General features: G+C 61.8%; 1 protein-coding gene across 2 annotated transcripts; it reads right to left on the bottom strand.

Moving 5' to 3' along the window:
• Positions 1–916: 916 nt before the first annotated feature.
• Zbtb7b (zinc finger and BTB domain containing 7B) lies at positions 917–15,825 on the bottom strand. 2 transcript variants are annotated; one of them, XM_045138242.1, is made up of 3 exons: positions 15,634–15,825; positions 2,649–3,814; positions 917–2,270 (listed from the first exon to the last, which is right to left on the bottom strand). In XM_045138242.1, exons 2-3 carry the CDS (start codon positions 3,806–3,808, stop codon positions 1,805–1,807), a joined length of 1,626 nt encoding a protein of 541 aa, XP_044994177.1. In that variant the 5' UTR covers positions 3,809–3,814; positions 15,634–15,825; the 3' UTR covers positions 917–1,804. The 2 variants fall into 2 exon arrangements, with proteins under 2 accessions (XP_044994177.1, XP_044994176.1); XM_045138241.1 differs by lacking the exon at positions 15,634–15,825 and adding an exon at positions 14,187–14,274.
• Between the last annotated feature and the right edge of the window lie 3,444 nt (positions 15,826–19,269).

The following is a 19,269-nucleotide window of genomic DNA, read 5'->3' as shown; positions in this document are numbered from 1 at the left end:
TACAAGAACCAAAGGTGGACACGTGCGAATCTTAAATTATTATTATTTCTTCCTGTCGTTTACACCCGAGGTGGGGAGAGGAAGGGAACAGCGGAGGGGGCGCCGCTTACCCCTCTAAGGCACTGTCTGGGAAAGCTGCAGGCAGGGAGCGGGGAGGCAACGTTGCCCCCCGACTCTCTGGGACTAAGCCCCAGGTCTCCCCAAGTCCTGGGCTCTCCCCATCACCTGAAATGCTAAGATGAGGCCCAGGGCACCCAGCCTCCCCTTCTACTAATATATTACATCACTTTTTAAATAGATACAGGGACTGGTCCTGCTACCCTTCCCTGGAGCCCCTCCCCACGTAGGGAGCACCTGGGCAGCTGTGCAAATGGGCATGGGGACGCAAGGTGGGGGGGAGCACCGGGCCCCTGAACCTGCCCCTTTTATGGAGGGGGAGGGCCGCCAGGTCAGGGAGGGGTGATAGTGCAAGCTGGAGCCCAGGCCGCAGTGGGGGGGGGAGAGGGGGGTCGGGTCCAGCACCCAGCGAGGAGGAAAGGCTCGAGGTGGGAAGAACCCCCCACATACACACCCCCAGCAGAATTGGATAGTTAAAAATCTGAAATTGGATTTCAACAAGACCAACAAGAGGCTATGTACAGAATGGGGGTGCAAAGAGTGCATGGCAAGGGTCTGAGGACCAGTCCTCCCCCGCCCCCAGCCCCCTCTTCCTGCGGCAGGCACGTCGCCTGCCCACTGCGTTGGCAAGGGCCGGGACGGCACGGCTGGGTGCGGGCAGCTGGGCGGCTGGACGCGGTAGCCGGGGGCGCTAGCCTGCCCCGTTCAGGGACCGGGCGAGGCCGCCAGATGGCGCCGGCTGGTCGGCTCCCCCAACCCCTCACCCCGTCCCACACCCCGCGCCAGCCCGGGGGCGGCGTGAGTCAGGGGCGGCAGCCGAGCCGGTGGCAGCTCCGGCTCGCACCTGGGCGGGGAGGTGGGGAGAAGGGAGTAGGAGCCGGCCCGGCCCGCCCTGCCCTCTGGCCCCAGGGAGGGAGCGCCCAGAACAAGACATTCCCTGCCCAGGGACAGGGGGAGGGGAGCGAGGAGCGCTCCTGGCTGGGTGGAGCCCCGCTGCCCCCAGGGGCGGGTGAGCCAATCAGGCCACCCCGCCCCCTTCTTCCCTAGGACCCCGTGACTCAGCGCTGGAGGTGGGGGGGGGGTGAAGGGGGAGCTGGGATGGCTCCATCCCTACGGGCCCGGTCCCCCCAGTCTCTCAGGTGTCCACCTTGCGCTCCCCCACCTGCCCTTCCTTTGCCATCTCCCCCTTGGCATAATTCACTTCCAGGAAAAGGGAACAGAAACCAGGAAGGAAAGGAAGGGTGGGGGTCTCAGAAGGGAGGGGCAGTTCACCCCCTGACATAGCCAAAACCCCCAGGGGGGCATGAAGTGGGGCAAGGCTTTGGTCCCAAGCCCCGGCCCCCTAGAAACCCGCATAGCCGAAATGGGACCCCCACAAATCAGAAATACATTATTGCTTCTATTCTCCAGGAGCAGCTGGAGACAGGGATCCCACTTTTACAATAGAGCTATAAATATATACATAATATCACGGATAACTCCTTGGGTGATCACTCCAATTTGGAGAGCCTGTGCCCCAAAACCGTAGCTTGGAATTGGAATGAGGGCTGTGGGGGAAGGGGCAACTCTGATGCCAGCGAGGCTCAGCATCCCTGACCCCATCTCCACTTTTTCTTTTCTGTGCGCCCACTGCTTGGCATGGGTGTACCCGGCCTTGTGCTGGGCCAGCCTGGCCACTCATCCCTCTTTAAGAGGACTCCATGGCACCTTCAGCCTGCGGTGTGGTAGGTGTGCCCTCCTCTTCCTCCTCCTCCTCAGGGGGCCCTGGGGTGGACACGGGGGGCCCCGTAGGGGCCGACTGCTCCCAGAATCGAGCCAGAGAGAGGCGGAAGGTGTCCAGGTGGCCATTGGAGAGGTCAAGACCAGCAGGGGATGCGGTGGTCGAGGGTGGTGGGTAATGCGGGGGAGCGTCGTCTTTGCGGCGCCTCCGGGTGCGCACCTCCAGGCAGTTCTGGCCCTTGAGATGGCGCTGCAGGTGGTCCTCCTTGGCAAAAGCCTTGTGGCACAGGTGGCACTCGTAGGGCCGGTCCCCCGTGTGCAGGTGCATATGGTTCTTGAGGTCGTAGCTGTGCAGGAAGCGGGCTGGGCAGTGCGGGCACGAGTACGGACGCTCTCCCGTATGCTTCCGCATGTGGATCTTCAGCTTGTCGTTTCTGGGGTACAGGCAGAGATGATGGGGATGTGGGGGGGGGGAGGCGGAAACAAAGCATTCAGGTCTCAGTATGGAATCCTGAGCCCATCCTGGTCCTCCAGTGTTCGCCACTGTTTCCCAATGACTGCCGCAGGGTACCCTTGCTGACTGCCCCCCTCCCCCCGTCAGTACCCATCCCGCTGCCTTCACTACCGCCAGCTTGGGCTCCAAATCCTGCACCCCCTTGGTTACTTTCTCCCAGCGTCAGCCTCCTGGTCTCCTGTCCTCTCAACTCCAGAACCCCACAAATGGGCCCGCCCCTCTAGGACCATCTATTCCCACGCTTGCATTTCGCGCCCACCCCTAGCCCTGGCTGGGACCCCCGCCCCCACTCGCTCACCTTGTGAAACGGACACCACAGACCTCACAAGCAAAGGGCTTCTCCCCGGTGTGGGTCCTCATGTGGCGCGGCAGTTTGCCCGCCCCGTGGATTATCTTGTGGCAGACTGGACATTCCTGGGGCATCTGAGAGCGACGTTTGCGCACCAGCTTGTCTTGGCCGTCCAGGCCTGGTGCCAAGGCGTCTTGGTGCAGGGAACTTAGGTAGGCCATCAGGTCGGGATCGATGGCGTCTTCATCGGAACCCAGCTCCTCTGGGGACAGCGGGGGCTCACTGCCCTGCGTCAGCCCGTAGGCTGGGGGGTATGCCAGCTCCTCCTCCTCTTCCTCACCCTCACAGACGTCGTAGCTCAGGGGCCTCTCGGGAGGTGAGGCAGTCCCTGTGGGAGGACTGTAGCTGTCCCCCAGCCCACTGCTCCCGGTGCTGGCCACTCTGCCCACCACCTCTTCTTCCTCGTAGGTCAAGGGATGGGTGGGCACCGTGGGCACCTCAGAGACCAGGTGGTTTGCTCGGGCCCCTTTGGTTTGCAAGAAAGCTTTCCGGGGCTTGCGGCTGCGGCGGGCAACAGGTCGTGGCGGCGGCGGTGGCAGCGGCGGTGGCAGGAGGGGCGTCTGTGAGAGGCTGTCTTCACCATTAGGGACTCCTGAGGCGGTGGCGGTGGCAAAAGCCTCCAAGTACTGTCGGGCTCGCTCACAGTCATCTTCGTCTGGGCTGGGGGCTTCTAGCCCACTGCCTTGGAGAATCTCCATGCAGGCAGCAATGACACACGGGATCTCCAGCAGTCGAGCAGCCTGGAGGACAGCGGGCATGTTGGCGCTGCTGGTAGTCAGTGTGGCCGTGTAGGCAAATTCGAGCAGGGCACCTAGGGCCTCAGGCCCTACAAAGTCCAGCTCACACACACCGGCCCCTGCTCCCCCAGTGACTGTCCCACCCCCGCCTGCCCCCATGGCAGCCCCACCCCCTCCCTCGGTGAAGAGCTTCTTGAAGTAGTGGCTGCAGGCGGCCAGCACAGCCCGGTGGGTGCGGTATTCAAGGCCCTGTGTCCTGATAGTGAGGTCGCATAGATGGCCCAGCTGCCGCTGTTCATTGAGGCAGCTCAGGAGCTCACTGCTGTGGTCTGGGAATGGAATTCCAATCAGGTCATCCTCGGGGCTCCCCATCTTCTCCTGCAGGGTCAAGTAGAAGGGAATGGGTAAGAGCACTTAACCCTGCAAGGGGTCTTGGGAAGGGGTGCCAATGCTGACTAACACTAATGACGGAGAGTCATACGCAGACATTTTGCTTTCTTTTGTTTTTGCTTTTCCGAGGTAGGGTCTCATTCTAGTCCAGGCTGACCTGGAATTCACTAAGTAGTCTCTGGATGGCTTGGAACTCACAGTGATCCTCCTACCTCTGCCTCCCAAAGGCCAGGAGTAAAGGCAATATACAGATATTTTTCTAAGTGCTTTAAGCCCCACTCAGTCTTCCCTAGCCCTCTGAAGTATGAGTACTGTCCATTTGATACACTAGGGGTCCACGGTTCAGATAGAAGACGTGGCTGTCCGTTCGTGTGAAGTGAGGAACGGGGCTCGAACCTAGCCGGTGGGCCCGGACCTTGCCTCCCTAACCCAGCGCGCGTGTGCGTCTACTCTGCCTGCTCCCAGGCCTGGTTCCTGCCTCTGGATCTTTCCTACGCTTGTTTCTGCTTCACTTCCCCCACTCCCCATCCCTTCACCAGACGCTCTGGTCTGGGAGCTATGATGCTGGGGTTCTGGCTTAGGCTGCAGGAAGAAGTGGCTGGAGGTATCTGTCTGGTGGCTCCAGCCGGCCTCAGTCATCTGAAAAGCTAACAGCCTGTGATAGAGCCTCCTGGTAGCGATAGCGTCAGGGGAGGCCAAGGAGAGGAGAATTCAGGCTGACACTGGACCAGGGTCTGCTACAGGTGAGGCATGGCTGGTTTCAGTCCCAAAGATGGGTGCATTGTAAAACATTGCAAACAAGAGGCATTTCCAAACATCATCTTCACCCCCCTGGTGCCCCCCTCCCCTCCCCACCCCCAAATTCCTTTCCTTCTAGATCCTGGCTTCTATAGGCAAAATGGAACCAGCTCCCAGCATCCTTAATTCCAACCCCCCCCCACACTGTCCCTCCCCCATGGGGCCAAGGAGCAGCCACCTTTTGTTGGGGTGTCACTGGCGGGTGCGGGTACTTCCTGCCCTTAACAGATAAGCATCACCTCCACACCCTCCCCCCCCCACTGCCAAGAGACCAAGTTCCAGCCCCTCCCCTCCCCCGGCACTACACTATCTCTCCCTCTCCAGGGCAGGAGACACCACCTCTCCGGAGGGTCCACCCTCCGTGCATCTCCCTCTGGCGCAGCCTGCCACCCGTGAGGGTGGAGGTGGGCACGTGTTGTGGCATGCGTGACCTAGGAGCGGGGAGACTGGCTTGTCCTCCTCCCTGCTACCATCTTGCTGAACGACCTTGGGCAAGTCAGTTCTCCCTCCACTCTCTCCTCGGCTGTACAGGAAGCGAGAGTGAGAGTGACGGTCCCCCCCCCCCCCCCCCCCCCCCCCCCCCCGGGGATCCAGTTTTTCGGCCTTGACCCTTCTTCTTTTGGGCGGGGGCACTCTGGGGCAACTAGGAGAGACAGTGTTGGGCCTGGAAGGGGCTGAGCTCCCAGTCAGTGATATCTGCAACTGGATTCTCAGTTCCATGATCTTAGGCAGGCGATCGTATCTCCTCTCTCCTCATGTGTGGTACTGGATAATTCCAGCAGAGTGCAGGGGGGCGATGCGGCCAGGTGTGGCAGAGTGCCTGACATACATTGGGGGCTCAGGCAGTGGTCTGGGGTGAGGCCTGGCCTCAGGGCAGATTCCACTACACAGGTGGCCTCAGAGAGAAAACTACTGGGAGACAGGTCTGTCTCCCTCCCTCAACATACCCTGAGGGAACCACGTTACTGGAGCTACCTGACCTTGGCCAAGTCACTTCCTTTCCCAAGGAGGCCAGTTCCTGGTCTGTAATGTTAAAGGCCAGTAATGTCTGTAATGTTAGAGGCTCTTCAAGGCAAGCCTTCCTGACATTTTGTCAGTGTCCTTTGATATTCCAGAAGCTTATCGGTACTGGCCATTGATGGGGAAAGTTTTTTTTTTTGGGGGGGGGGAAGGGGGGCTGCCAGGGGCCACAAATTTCCTCCTCTTCAGGACACAAGAACTGTATTGTCTCTGCCTGTCACCTTCGCTGCAATGCCAACGCTCCTATGCGGAAGCCCTTACAGAGCAAGCACCCTCCTTGTCAGATAGCTTGGAAGCCACACCTGGGTATCCTTACATAGCCCACCAGCTCTCACCTTAAGTCCTCAAACCACTTCTCTCCCTGGGGGAAACAAGTACTCCAAGAGTTCTCCCAGCTCCCAGTCCTAAGTGGCAAATGATCCCAGGTCTTAGGAACAACAACAAAAAAACCCACCACCAGAGAGCAAGGAAAGGAGCGGCAGCAGTGTCTGCTACTTAAAACAGCAGCGGGCACTCTCTTGGGCCCAAGTACATCACATTCCTCCTAAGGGGCATGGTGGGGCCATCCTTGCTGCCCATTGGCTAGGAACTGGGCACCCATAGACACGTGGCTCACCCCATCCCTCTCCTTCCCTACCCACCCCACCCACTCCTGTTGCTAAACCCGCCTCCTTCTTCCCACCACGGGGCCAGTCTCTTGGCAACAAGGCAGGGCAGGGGCACAGATTGGCCGGCCGGGCGTCAGCGTGCGGGCTCAGGCTGCTTCTCCAGCTCACACAGGGCTAAGGCAAAGTGGGTGTGGAACCCCTTGTGGCCAAATCCAATGCCCACGGCACGAGGCAGTTAGGAAGGAGAGAGGCAGAGGGCACACAGGGTAGGAGAGGGCGTTCATGTGGCTCTCTCCTGCTTCTGGGAAATCCCACAGCCCTGGCACCCATGCCAACAGAGGTGCCACCTGGAACTATGTTGGTGCCAACAAGGCCAAGGGGGCACTCCTTGTCCCATCATCTGGGAGGGACTGGTGGGGTGGAGGCCTTCTCCCTTCTTTCTGCCAGGGTAGGGCACTTGTGCCAGGGTGCCCACCCTACTTTGGGCACCCTTCCCACATCTACATCCCAGAGGGCCAAGTCCCCTGACGCCCCATGCAGGCGGCCCATCCCTTACCCAGCCTGGCATGCCCCCTCTTGCTAAGAGCTTGTGGGCATGGGCGTGTGTGTTGGTTGGGGGGGCAGCTGTGCCAGGGAACCGGGCAAGGTCTGTTTGCCTGGTAGGGGGAAGAACAGGGGGCCCCACCCCATCACTCCCCTCTTTCCCGCCACCCCCCCCAGGCTCCCCTCACTGTTAGGCCTGCTAGACCGGCCAAGCCGGTGGGCAGCTCTCTTGAAACTGGGCCCAGTGTCAAGCCTTCCCATCTTTGGTGGGGAGAAGACATGAAAGCGAGAAAGGTGGAAGGGGGAAAAGGTGGGCGTCCCTGTCACCTGTCCCTCAGTGCCCAAGGGCACCTGCCACAGGGTGTCCACCACCAAGAAACCAAAAGGGAGAGGGCACGGCCCTGCCTTGGAAGGTCTTTCCAGGTGCTGACCTCAGGCTGTGTCCGGGACAGGGCTCGGGTGCGCCGCGACAAACCATGCTGGCTCGAGGCAGCTGAAGGGCAGGCCTGGGAGGCTCTGAATGAGGCTGGCCACCCTGCTCCCCACCCTGGGGATTAGGGAACCAAGGCTTATGGGGGGGGGCAGCAGGCACAACCAGGATTAGTGGCGTAGAAAATAGATATGGGCCACCGAGACACAGGCACACAGAACCCCCCCCCCCCACGTCCTCTCAGGCTCTAAGGCCCCTTCTCCCAACACTGCCAGACCCGGCCGGCCTCTGGAGTCGCAGCTTGGGGTGAGGGAAGGTGAGGACCAGGCTGTGACACCTTTCTGTGAGGGGCCAAGGAGAGACCCGAGGCCCTGCCCAGTGCTTCTTACCTTGGCCGGCCACCCCTCCCCCTTACTTCTGTCTCCTTTCTCTGTCACCCCCCCACCCCAACTCCAGCCTCAGGTTCTCTTCCTGTTTTTTTGGAACTAGGTTTGCATGAAGCCAGGGTTTTGGCTTGTGGCTGGATAGAAAGAGGGGGTAGGAGAATTGGACCACCAGTCCAAAGTCCTTAGAGACTCAGGAATCCTTATTCCTTGGCACCCCTTATCCTTTCTGAGGGCCTCTGGGGCCCTGGGGGGGGGGGCCCATGGCCATCTGGATTGCCCACTCAGGGAGGCAGGGGGAAGCAGCTGAGCCACATGTCACTGGGGGATTGCAAGGGCTCTGACAGAGGTCCGAGGCCCAGGGATGCCCGAGACATTTATGGCACCCTCAACGCCAGCCCTCCAAGCTCCTGTGTGTCTTCCCCATCCCCCATGCGATGCTTCCCCCCTCCTAACCTCACCACCCCCAGCACTCACACTTCCTGGGGGCCAAGGCGGAGAAGAGAGACCGCAAGCCACGAAGGGGGAAGGAGGCAGGGGAGCGTGCCGCTTCCCGGTGCTGTGAGGGTTAAGCTCCCCTCCCCAAGACTCGCGGTCCTCTTGGTGGGGGGCTCCTGGGACAGGGAGGACCCAGGGCTCTTCCTTGCTTTCCACCAACCACAGTCCCTTGGCCTCACGAAGGGGAATGGGACACAGGAGAGAAAAGATGGCGGAGGGAGGAATTGGGGGGCCAACCCCCTCTCACTTTCCAACTCAGGCAACCCCTGCCCATCAGCCGCCCCGTACTCTATGAGCTTCTCTCTTGGGACTTCTCTGCCCCTCTGTTCCCTTGCTACCTCCTGTCTTGTCTTCCCTCCACGAGATTCCACCTTTTGCTTCCCTTCCCTCAGCCCTCGTGGGCCTCCATGCCTCGTCTTCAACACCTGTTCCCAGGCCTCATGCTGAGCACCATCCTCCTCCCTCCTTTCTAGACCCTTCCCATCCCTTCTCTCACAGAAGCTTCTCCAGAGCTCTCCGTGCATGGCACCCCACTCCAAGCATCCCCTCGCCTCCCCAATGCCCGTGAAGGGTAGAAATGGCAGAGGGACCAAATCAAGACCGGGGACCTGTCCTGCAGGGCCCGGTCTGGCCAAGAGACAACCGGGTGTGGGACAATCATACCTGCCTCATGAAAAAAGCAGGGGACCAAAAGTTTGGGAGCTAGTTGGAGAGAAGAGGTGACGGAGGGGTGGGGGGGCAGTTGTGCAGCTAGAGCGGATGTGGGGTGAGGGGGACAGCCAGTGCCTCTCTGCCCGTCACACTTTCCAGCTCTGGAGTGGCTGGACTTTCCCAGGAGGGCATCCATCCTCGGCCAAGCAAGTGCCCGGCTGGATAGACCCCGGTTATCAGGGTTCCCAGCAGGGTCTGCCCGGGCAGTGCCAGCTCCCCCTTAGGGCCTAAGGAGATTTCACCAGGTGCCAGGGTCTACCCTATGCCCGCCTCCCCCCCAGCTGTGTCTTTGGCTGGGTAACCGAGCCGGCTGGTAACCCCACACCCGACAGGACGACAGCAGAAACCTGAGCCCCCCAGCCCCAGAAGACACCCCAGCCCAGTCCCCGGAGTCCGGCTCTTTGCCAGCCTGTCCAACCTCCTGGCCCGGCCCAGCGAGCACAGGCCCCTTCTTCTGCCTCTCCTGGCCCTCTGGGTCTCCCTTGGCGTGAAACCACCCCCCACGCCCGTGCCTCTGCTCCTCCATTCCCTAAAGCCTCTGGTGAAATCTGGACACCTTCTTCCTGGCCTGTTTTTCAGTCCTCCCCTGACCCTTGGCCAATTCTAGGCCTCCGAGCCTCCCCTGGGGCCTGACCTCCCGAGAGCCGGGAAGGGAGAAGGGCCTACTCACCTGAACGCTCCCTCCGAGGGGCCTGGCCCGCACCTCCGCCCGGCCCCTGGGGGCAGCACGCGGGGAGGGGCAGGGGGAGGGCTGGCTGGAGGGGGAGGCAGGGTGGCTGCTCCCCCACTCCAGCTCCCTCCTTCAAAGGGGCCGCCCACGACCTGGCCCAGCCCCTCCCCCCTACAGCCTTAACCCTCTGGGTGCTGTCCCCCTCCCCCCCCAGCCCGGAGGGAGGGGTTACAGGAGGGCTGGCAGCGTGGGAGAGGACCCAGAATCCGCCTGAGGTGCCCGAAGCCCCAGCTGTCCCCACCCCCGCCTGTCCTAAAAGGGGACTAAGGTGAGGGGCAGGGAAGGTAGGTGGCGGGACAGTCCAGGAGGACAGAGGTGAGGAGCAGCGACGGGAGAGGCTACTGGAGGTGGGACCAGGAGAAGGAAGAAGAGAGGGGAGGGGACAAGAAGTTAGCAGTGGCCAAACAGGGAGGAGGGGAACCCTGGGCAGTCAATGCCAGGGGTGACAGGTGCCCAGGTCCAAGCCCCTCAGGGTATGTGTGATTAGGGGGACCACAAAGAGACCCTTCAGAGCCCAGTAAGCCCCTAGTCCTCACACCTCAGCTGTCCGAATTCTCCCCACCCTATACCAGTCTAGGGCCCTCAGGGGCTGGGCAAGGCAGCACCCTGCCCTCCCCACAGCCTCACCCCAATCCCACTCACATACCACAGTTCCTGGGCCAGGGCACCAGCCCTGCCAACCAGGCCAGGGGGCAGTGTGCATGCCAGACCCCAGTGGCCAGGGGGACCAGGGGGACAGAGCTAGCTTAGGGGATAGACAGATGTGTGTGTGGGGGGGGAGCCGTAGGCACCGAAAGAGGAAGAAGCTGGGAGGGGGCATCTGCTGGGAAGCGCCTAGCCCCACCCCTTGCGCAAGTCACTGCCACCCTGGCCGGTTGGGTGGGACCCGCCTGGGCCTGAGGGGCAACTCAGGAGGGCTCCGAGCCCAGATGGGTAGGTCAGGAAGCTTCCCTTCAACAACTCCTAGGGTCCCTTTCTTCCTGGAACGAAGGTGGTACCCTAGCGTCCTCCAGAGCACAGGCCACCTCTAGTCCTGCCAGGCTCAGGCAGAATCACAGAAAGGCCCCCTAGGGCACCCCCTCCCTGCTACCCCCAACAGCTGCTGGCTCAATGCCGCTGGCCTGCTGCTGCTGCTCACCAGCTCCCGGCCCGGTTGGCAGCTACCCACCAGGATGCTGGCAATCCTGCCCTCTTCTCCCTCCTACCCCCCTGCTCCCAGCACCCTATGCCAACTGTGGGCCCAGGGTGGGGGAGGGTTACCCCTTGTGCCTTGGTGCCTGGCAGACAGGCTCAGGCCCCTTAGGCCTTAAAGATAAGAGCCAAGACCCAGTTTTCAAGCTGTCTCCTTCAGAGGGAGATACTGGTCAGGTCGTACACAAGAGAGCACCCACGGACAGTCCCAGGAGCAGTCACTAAAGGCTACGAGCCCTAGGGTGGGGGCCGCTGTCTCTGCTGCCGCCAGGCACCAGCCCCCCAGCATTCCCTCCCTCCCTGCAAATGCCTGGGCACCAAAGTCCCCGCAATTCCGAAGAGCCCCAATCTAATGGCTACAGCTTGAGAGAGAATAGGGTGGGGCTGCTCCCTGCCCTTTGATCCCCATAAAGGGAGGGAGCCAGCCTGAAGGGCAGGGGGCAGGAAAGAGATCATGGGGCCTCTCATTTCACCCCTGCCAGGGGCATCAGGGCAAGGGTGTGGGCATCTCTTGGGTGGAGCCCTAAGGTAAGAATGAGTATCATGTCTCAGCAGAAGAGATGGATGTCAATCATGGGTACATGGTGTCACATGGAAAGGTCATGGCAAGAACACAGTAAGGGGGACGCAGAGGGTATCCGTGTTGCGACTCAGTCACGGCACTGGCCTTTACATTCATCCACAGTCACTACGGAGTCAGCCAAATTGAAAGCTCGAGGACTACAACTCCCAGTGTGCACCACAACTGTTTTGTGTGTGCCCTGGGAGTTGTAGTTTCCCTGAGAAGCCCTGGGTTCTTCTCTTCCCAAGAGTTTGGCTGATATAGTAGGGAGGGCGGAGGACGTGGTTGGTCACATCTCTAAAGGGACCATTTCTAAGAAGAGGAGACTAGGAAGTCAATAGAAGGGGGACAGGACCCCTTGCTCCAGCCAAAAGGGAAGGAAAGGCGGAAGGAAGGAAGAGAGGATGTCTGTTGAAAGGGGCATTTTGGGGGGACGGGGGAGGAGGGGGAGTGGAAACAGGAAGGAAACTGAAGCCAGAGACATGAGGCTGAAAGTAAGGGCTTGGGGGAGCCCCAGTCTGAGGCCAGGCAGGGTCTGGGAAGGCATTTCCCCTGCCACTCTGGTGACCTGGGGAGTCAGAAGAGGAATTAGTGATGTCAAGTGGCAACTAATTGGTGTGGGGGGTCATTACTGGCTCCATTGTGACTGTCGGTCAGCCCACTTTTGCCAAGGGTACCCTCAACCCCCGGAGCTTGTTCAGGTATTTATGTCTGGGAAGCTCTGAAGGTTCTGGGAAAGAGCTTGGAAGGCCAAGGAAAGGTCTGGGGCAGGTGGGAGCCAGTCTGACCGTAAGCATAGTAAAGGTTTGCGGGGAGGTGGGGGGGGGGATTAGGTCCAGGCAAGAAGTCAAGGCAGAGCCAGAGCAGTGGCAGCTGGGAGGCCTCAGGGAAGAGGGCTGAGAGGAGCCTCCGCTACCTGCCTCCCAGCCACGAAGAAAAGGGAAGACTTCTTTGGCTTCTCTGGGGAATTTGCAAGGTGGTCTGGGAGCACAAAAGATGGGACGTCAGGGAGCCAAAAGGCAGCTGGGTTTATTTCCCTAGCAGGCAAGGAAGTCGGAGGTGGGCAGTGGACCTGCTTGGAGGGTACTGTTGTCTGGACTTCCCAGGCCTGTGTAACAGACGCCTGTCGGCCAAAACTATTCACAAGACTTGACTCTGGCTGGATGGGGTGGGTGGGGGGGTCTTTCTTGCCTCCAAGCCCCTGATGGTAGATCAAGATCACTTTATTACTTTCCTCCCAGTCCCCCAGGCCTGCTGTGGTGCCTGGCGGCTTGTGTATTGGCAGGACTTGGGGTGGGGGGGTCAGCAAGGCAACTTCAAACTGTCCGGGCAAAACGTCAAGTTTACTCACGAGTTTACTCAGCAGAAGGGGGGGGGGTGTGGGAAGAGGCCAGCGTAGGCACACCCCATGCCAGGGTCCTATCCTTCTGTCTCTTAGTATTCTTACCTTCCTCCCCCACTCTCCTTTTCAGCTCTAGGCCAAAACAGGCACAGGCCCCAAGGCCTAGTGGCAGGGCTGTCTTAACGCTCAGGAAGGTCAGTGAGCCAAGCCAGCTGGAGGCAGGAAGCCCTGAAGCAGGCCCAGAGGGTTGGAGCAGAGGGCAGTGCCCTGCTTGGAGCCCATTCACTCCCCATCTTGGGGCCTTGGCCTGGGGCCAGGAGAGCTGGGTCTCTCAGCCATCAAGAAGGGGGTAATACCAAGCCAGGCCTCCTCCATCTGAGGGGTCTCCCGGGCACTGACTTATGACCCCCAAATGCCGGGTGCTAGGCTGGGCTCAGGGCACCAGCAGGATGCCATCTAGGCAACGGTAGGATCCACAGCTGGTTCTCTCAGTCTTGGCTTGGGATGGTAGGGGGGAGCTGCGCCCTATCTGACCTAATCCCCTTCCCTCCTCACCTGTTTTTATTCCCGTTTCTCTCCTCGGCCGTCACTGTCTCACCCCAGAGGTACTCCACCCCCCCTGCCCGCTGGGTCCCCTTCCCCCACCCTTCCCCAGGGTGCCAAGTGCAAGCACACAAAGGGCCCGATGGTGCATTGTTAGCCCAGCCCCCGCTGCCCGCCGCGCCCTCCTGGGGCAGGCACTAGGCCAAGGAGGAGCTGGGGGCCCTGGGTGCCAGGGGGCACCATGGGGAAGGGGGAAGAGGGCAGCACCTGTCCTCTAGGCACTGGGGTCCATATTGCCAGGGCTGACTCGTGCTGAGAGAGCCCCAGAAGAACAGTCCTCTCTCCTTGACACCTGAGCCTAGTGGGCACTGCCTCCTTTCTTCCCCAGAGCCCCTTTCTGGTGGCATTAACCCCTTCCTGACCCCTGTGCCAAGTCTGGGGGGGTGATACCCAAGGGAGGGGGACAGTGTCTGGGGGTGCCAACAGGCGGCATCGTACCTACAGCAACCATGTAACAGAAGCACGCTGGGGGAGCTGGGGTCCCCGGGAGCCAGGGGCAGGAGGCACTGGCAGAGATTGCTCCCTGTTTCATCAGCTGCTCCAGGGGGAGCCCCTTGCCCTCCTCTCCAGTTACCACTAAGGTGGAATACTACCTACCACCCAAATCTAGTCACAAATACGTCCTTCCCCTGCCCAGCACAACACTTCCTATGCCCAATATCTCCTCCCAATCTAATGTCCACTCTATGCCAGCTCTACCAACAGTGCCAGGAGGGTACAGGGGTGACCAAACCAGTTGGTGGGGGAGGCAGCAGAAGGCAGCCCCATAATCCTTCAGGCCTCAACCCCCCCTCACTCCAACACATACACTCCCCAAGGGAACACAGAGTTCCCATTCTGGCTTAACCCGTCACTGCCCAAAGCTGCCTGGCTCCCCTCCCCAGCCCCTGGTGAAGGTCTTCCCCAGCTCCAGGAATAAATTGGGGGAAAAGGAGGAATACCTGCGCTGACTCATTCCCATTCTCAGCTGCAGCTAGGGGTCTCCAAGGCATTCCGGCGGGGGTCAATGCAAGAATGCCCTCCACCTGGCCCGGAAGCCAGGACAGATTGCCGGTCTCCCCCTCTCCCCAGCACCCACTTCCGGTGTCCCAAACTAGGTCAGCAGCGCTCGTTTCCTGTGGGTCAGCTAGCACCGGCGCTTCTGCCCCTCCCCTGCTCCGGACCCAGGCTCCCCGCCTCTCTCTCTCTCTCCCCCCCCACCCCCCAGGGCGCCCCGAGGTCTCACCACGTCTCAGCCGCCCTTTGATACATGGGGGTTGTGCGGGGCGGGGGGCAGGGGACCCGCCCTCTCTCCAAACACCAGCAGGGCCGGGGCGCCTGGGCAGGCACGTGTCCGGGCACAACCCGCTGCCCACGCTGCCCCCCCAACACACATACACCGCTTCCCCCCCCCGCTCCGACCGGGACACGTCGCTCTCTTACTTGGGGGTGGGGTGGGAGAAGGGGAGAGAAAACTGGAAGTGGGAAGCAGCGCCCCCCCAAAAAAAACCCAAGCCGCTGGAATGGCTAGCCTCTGCCCGCGGCGCACACCGGGGTCCACGGCCCAGTAGCGAGCGACCTCCACTCCCGGGTAGGGCAGGTGCGCCGGTGCCCGGTGGGTAGGGGGTGCTCCGAGCCACAGCCCACCACTTCGGAAAAGGTAGCGGGTGGTTGGTGGCGTCGTGGTGGTGGTGGGGGGGATTGCAATAGAAAGGAAGGGAGTGGGAGTGAGACTCGGAGGGAGGGAAGCGGGTTCGTCCGACGGTGCTCGGGGAGGGGGTGACTGCTGAACCCCACTCCCATGGAAGAGAGGACGCGGCTCGGGAAGTGCAAGAAACCCAATAGTCTAGCCGGTAACTTTCCCCCTTCTCCGAGCTGCGGCTCCTCCTGTGTCCCCCGCACCCCCCAATGCCACTGGCCCAGGTCCAACCCGCCGCGCCAGGGGTGGGGGGGAGTGCGGGACTAGGGCGGGGGGCGCCTTGTCCTAGTTAAGAGACCGTCAGCGTTTCCATCCCTTCGATTCTATCAGGTCTGGGAGGGTCTCCCCCACCTAAAGTGAAAACGACTTGGGCTTGGGAGGACGATCGTCGCCGCTCACCCCCTTCTCCATCCCATAGCCGACAGTTGGTCTGACCTCAAGAGAAGTGCAAGAGAAAGTTTCTGGGGACCCTCGGCCCAGGCTAAGGAGGAGGTGGGGGGCGGCTTGTAGTGCTACTCAATCTTTCCTCCCAGTTAAAACCAATTCCAAAGCCAACTGGGAATGGGACTGGTGGGAATCTTGGTCTGCATTCGTCTGTGTGAACGGGGTCTCACAGGACGGACGAAGGACACTGCAGTAATCTGGACTCTCTAGTGGACCCCGAGCCAAAAAGGGAAGAAAATAAAAAGACCAAGGTGGGGTTCACTTACCTCTTGGCCGTGGGGGGGCGGGGGGCTCCTCGAGCTGGAGCTGCGGAGGCACACACAGGGTGTGGGAAACTGCGCGTCCCTCGCTGGGCCCGGGGGCTTGGGGCCCTACTCCGGTCCTGGTCAGAGGCCGCGGTCAGCCGCTCGCAACTCGCTGCTGGGGGGCTCCTCCTCCGCCGCTCTCTGTCTCCTCCTGTCGCCCGCCCCCCCTGGGCCGCCGGGAGCCGTACATTCACCTGGCTTCCACCCGCCCCCCCCCTCAAGGCCCGCCTCACCTGTCCTGCTGTCTCACCTGTCCTCCCGCTTGCTTTCCCCCATCCCTCCCCTCCCTCCCCCCCCGCCCCAGCCACCCCCCAGACTCCCCCCCCAACCCTTAGCAACACCCTCTGTCACTTCCTGGTTTTTCATCCGCTCCCCCCAGGCCCCCCCTCCCTCCGCCCAATAAGGACATAAACTTCAACCCCTTCGTCCAGCCTGTCCCCCCTGCAGGAGCAGATGGGTCTCTCCGGCCTCTTTTTATTGTCCCCTTTCCTCAGACCTCACTCTTTGCTCCTGGGAGCCTTTCCCACCCTCCTCCTCTCCCTTCTCCTCTCCTTCTATCTCCCTTCACCTGCCGCGCTCCCCTTTCCCTCTCTCGCCCTTCCACCCCTATCTCGTCCAGTCCACCTTAACTGGAGCTCCGCCTTCCGACCCCGGTCCAGCCCTCTTGCTGCCGCCCCGCCCCACCCCCTGCACTCCACCGCCCTGCCCGCCCATTGGCCTCAACACCCGCCCATCCCAAGTGGGACCCGCCTAGGCTCCGTCCAGGGAGGTGGGGGGGGGTGGAGGCCAGGGGCTGGCCTGAAACCTAAAGGGGAGGGGGCAGGCGACAGTGTCCGCCGCGGCCCCGGGGATGGAGCAGGCCCCCTGGGGGCTTCCTGTCCTTCGAGAGGGGCTTGTGCAGAGCCTGTCCTTCGAGAGGGAAGGGTATGGAAGGCTCGGGATAGGCTGCGCGTGGGGATTTGGACCTAGGATTTTGAAGAGTGGGGAGGGGGGGGTCCTGTAATGGACTAATCAGGTCAGCTCCCCCCAGGAGGGAGGCCAGTAGGCCTTCATGCTCCGACCCCCAAGGCCCCACCCTCCTCCGAGGGAGCGGGGGAGTTGAGGCTGCGGGCACCCTGTGTCCCCACCCCACGCGTGATGGCGCCCCGCGGGAAGGGAACGGTGCCCGGAGCCAGGAGCCTCTGCGCTTCCAGCCGGTGCCCGCAGCGGCCTTGGCATTGTCGAAGAGGAGGGGCCGGATCGGGCCCGGGGATGGGGCGGGGGGGCGGGGGAGGTGTTGCTCACTTTCTGGCTCGAGTTCTCTGGTCTTCATCCCGCCCATTCCCTTCGTGGAGAAACTGAGGCCCCACGAAGGATGAGGATTGTCTGGACACGGATTCAAGTCAGACATCCAGGTGGCGACAGGGGCCCGGGTGTTTTAGATGTATAGATAACGTGGGTTTGGGTGGACCGTCAGCGTTATCTCGGTGCCTGGCCAACTGAAAAAGGTAGTCTGCGAGGGATGCTTCCAATTGGGCCCGCGGTGCTAAGGTACCCCAAAGGGCCCCTCCTACTAGTGTCCAATGGAATCAAATCCGGATCCTTCGGGCCAGGTTCGGCTTCGCAGCAGGCGGCCAGGCCGAACCGGGTCGGACTCGCGCGCGCTCTCTCTCTCTCCTCTCCCCCCCTCCGCAGGGGGCCTCCCTCCCTTTCCAGCAGGTGGCTCCGCAGGACACCAGCTCAACCTGTTGGACCACAATGGGCGGGGCCTGGGGGGCCCTGGCCCTCACCCCGGCTGACCCGGGATCCCAGCGCAGGGGGAGGGGCGGAGCCAGGTCCTCTCCTCTCCACTCTCTCTGCTCTCCCCCCGGCCGTGACTCAGCCTCGGGGCCGCTGCCCTGTGCCCCAGCCAGGGGCGGAAAGTGTGAGGCGCCCCTAAGGGCCCAGGCCAAACCAAACAGCCCCCCACCCCAGACATTATCTCACTGGAGAATTAAAGGGGGGGAGGTTATGGGGAAGCGGGGTTAGCAGTAGGCACGGGGCGCTCCGACTCGAGTAATCTGCTCCGGGTTTTCCTATAGTTCCTCTGACCCCCTTGAGTCCCTAAGCTGGTCACTGCTCCGGTTTTTCTTCTCATCCCTGGTGGACTGAATTCTGGTCCAAAGGGTCCGGAGCGGGGTTGGTCTCGAAACCGAGGTTTTTTCCCCTTCCTTCTGTGAAGGGGGTCGCGCTAGCCCGGGGAAGGGCCGTGCCAGGGGCAGGGCGACAGTGGCTGATGCATGAGTGAAATGGAAAGACCGCAGCTCCCGGGAGGAGGGTACAAGGCCTAGGGCTGGGGGCGGAGGGGGGCAAGAAAGTGGCCTGCCCTCCCCAGGCTGTCAGAGGGAAAGCACCTTCTCTCCAGCTCCCGGGAACCCTGGGCCCGAGGCCTTGCTCGTCCCGCCACCCCCTGCCCCCGGGGTCGCGCGCGCAGCGGTGGCGTCTGGTTGGACACCACCCAGTGCCCACCCACCTCGGTGCCAGCAGTTCTGGAACCTACTGTTAGCTCCTCAGTGGCCATCTCCCACGTTTCTCTCTCTCTTCTTGTGGTGCACATTAGCTCTTTTTTGTGTTTATTTATTTTTTTGGAGGGGGGACTTGGGCTTGAAATACCCGCTAGCCCCAAACTATGGGCCGCAGCGGTGCCAAACCGCCGGCGGTGGGGAAACGCTTACGGGGTAGGGGGGCGCCCCGTTCCACGGAGCCCGGGAGCTGGAGGGCACGAGTGAGGTTTGCAGGGGCCTCCTGGGCATGGGGGGGGCTGCCCCTTAGATCCACACGCTCAGACCTGAATCTTCAGGAGATCATCGAGAATTTTAATTGCTTTTGGAAAGTAGTTAAGTGGGTAAATATCGTCCCCCCCCCAAGAGTGAGGAGCTTGTCCAGAGAAAAGTCCAGCTTGGAGGGGACAGTGTACCTGGGGCTGGGGACAGCGGCCACTCGGGGTGGTGGTGACCAGGTGCCAATGTGCGCCGGAAAGGTGGCTGTTGGGGAGAAGTCGGATGCTTGGAGTGCCTGGGGGAGAAAGAAGTCGGCTCGGGGGGGGGGGGGGCTGTGCTGTGCCGGGGGTTCAGGGCCCCGTCTGGGAACGTGGAGGTGTGTCGGGGGGGGTTGAGTTGACAACCGAGCGCCCACCTGGTCCCCACCCCACTCCCGAGCCCCCTCTTGCCGCGGCTGCCTCCGCCTTCCTCGAGAAACCCGCCGCCCAGGAAACCGCTGGGGGCGCTCCGACCGCAGCCCCCCGGAGCCCCACCGCGACCGCCCAAGCCACCTGAAGGGCCGCGGCCGCCGTCGCCCCTCAACCCGACACCCCCTCCCGGGGCTCCCCTCCCGCCGGCCCCGCCCACACCTGCGGGCGCTGCTATTTATAACTCCGCGCCTCTCGGCGGGAGCCCGCTTCTGCGCCGCGCTAATCGCCGCCGGGATCTCGGCGTGCCCCCGCCCCCCGCAGCCTTCCACCCCACGCCGGGGTCCGGGGAGGTAAATTTAGCTGCAGGAAGCTCCGGGGAAACATTTTCCAAAACTCCACGTCCCAGACCAAGAAAAAAAAAAACCACCAAACACACACAAGCACAAAAA

Source organism: Jaculus jaculus, chromosome 19, assembly GCF_020740685.1.
Source record: "Jaculus jaculus isolate mJacJac1 chromosome 19, mJacJac1.mat.Y.cur, whole genome shotgun sequence".
Lineage (NCBI taxonomy): Eukaryota > Metazoa > Chordata > Mammalia > Rodentia > Dipodidae > Jaculus > Jaculus jaculus.
Note: the sequence above shows the minus strand (reverse complement) of the source record. Positions and strands in the feature narration are given on the sequence as shown.

What these genes read in the sequence shown, in the direction of transcription:
- Zbtb7b (XM_045138241.1), bottom strand. Translation starts at nt 14,237, where the DNA reads ATGCCTTGGAGACCCCTAGCTGCAGCTGAGAATGGGAATGAGTCAGCG. An exon ending in ATGGGAATGAGTCAGCGCAG is followed by an intron (nt 3,815 to 14,186) that starts GTATTCCTCCTT and finishes TTGACCCTGCAG; the next exon opens with GAGAAGATGGGGAGCCCCGA. An exon ending in TGTGGTGTCCGTTTCACAAG is followed by an intron (nt 2,271 to 2,648) that starts GTGAGCGAGTGG and finishes CCTGTACCCCAG; the next exon opens with AAACGACAAGCTGAAGATCC.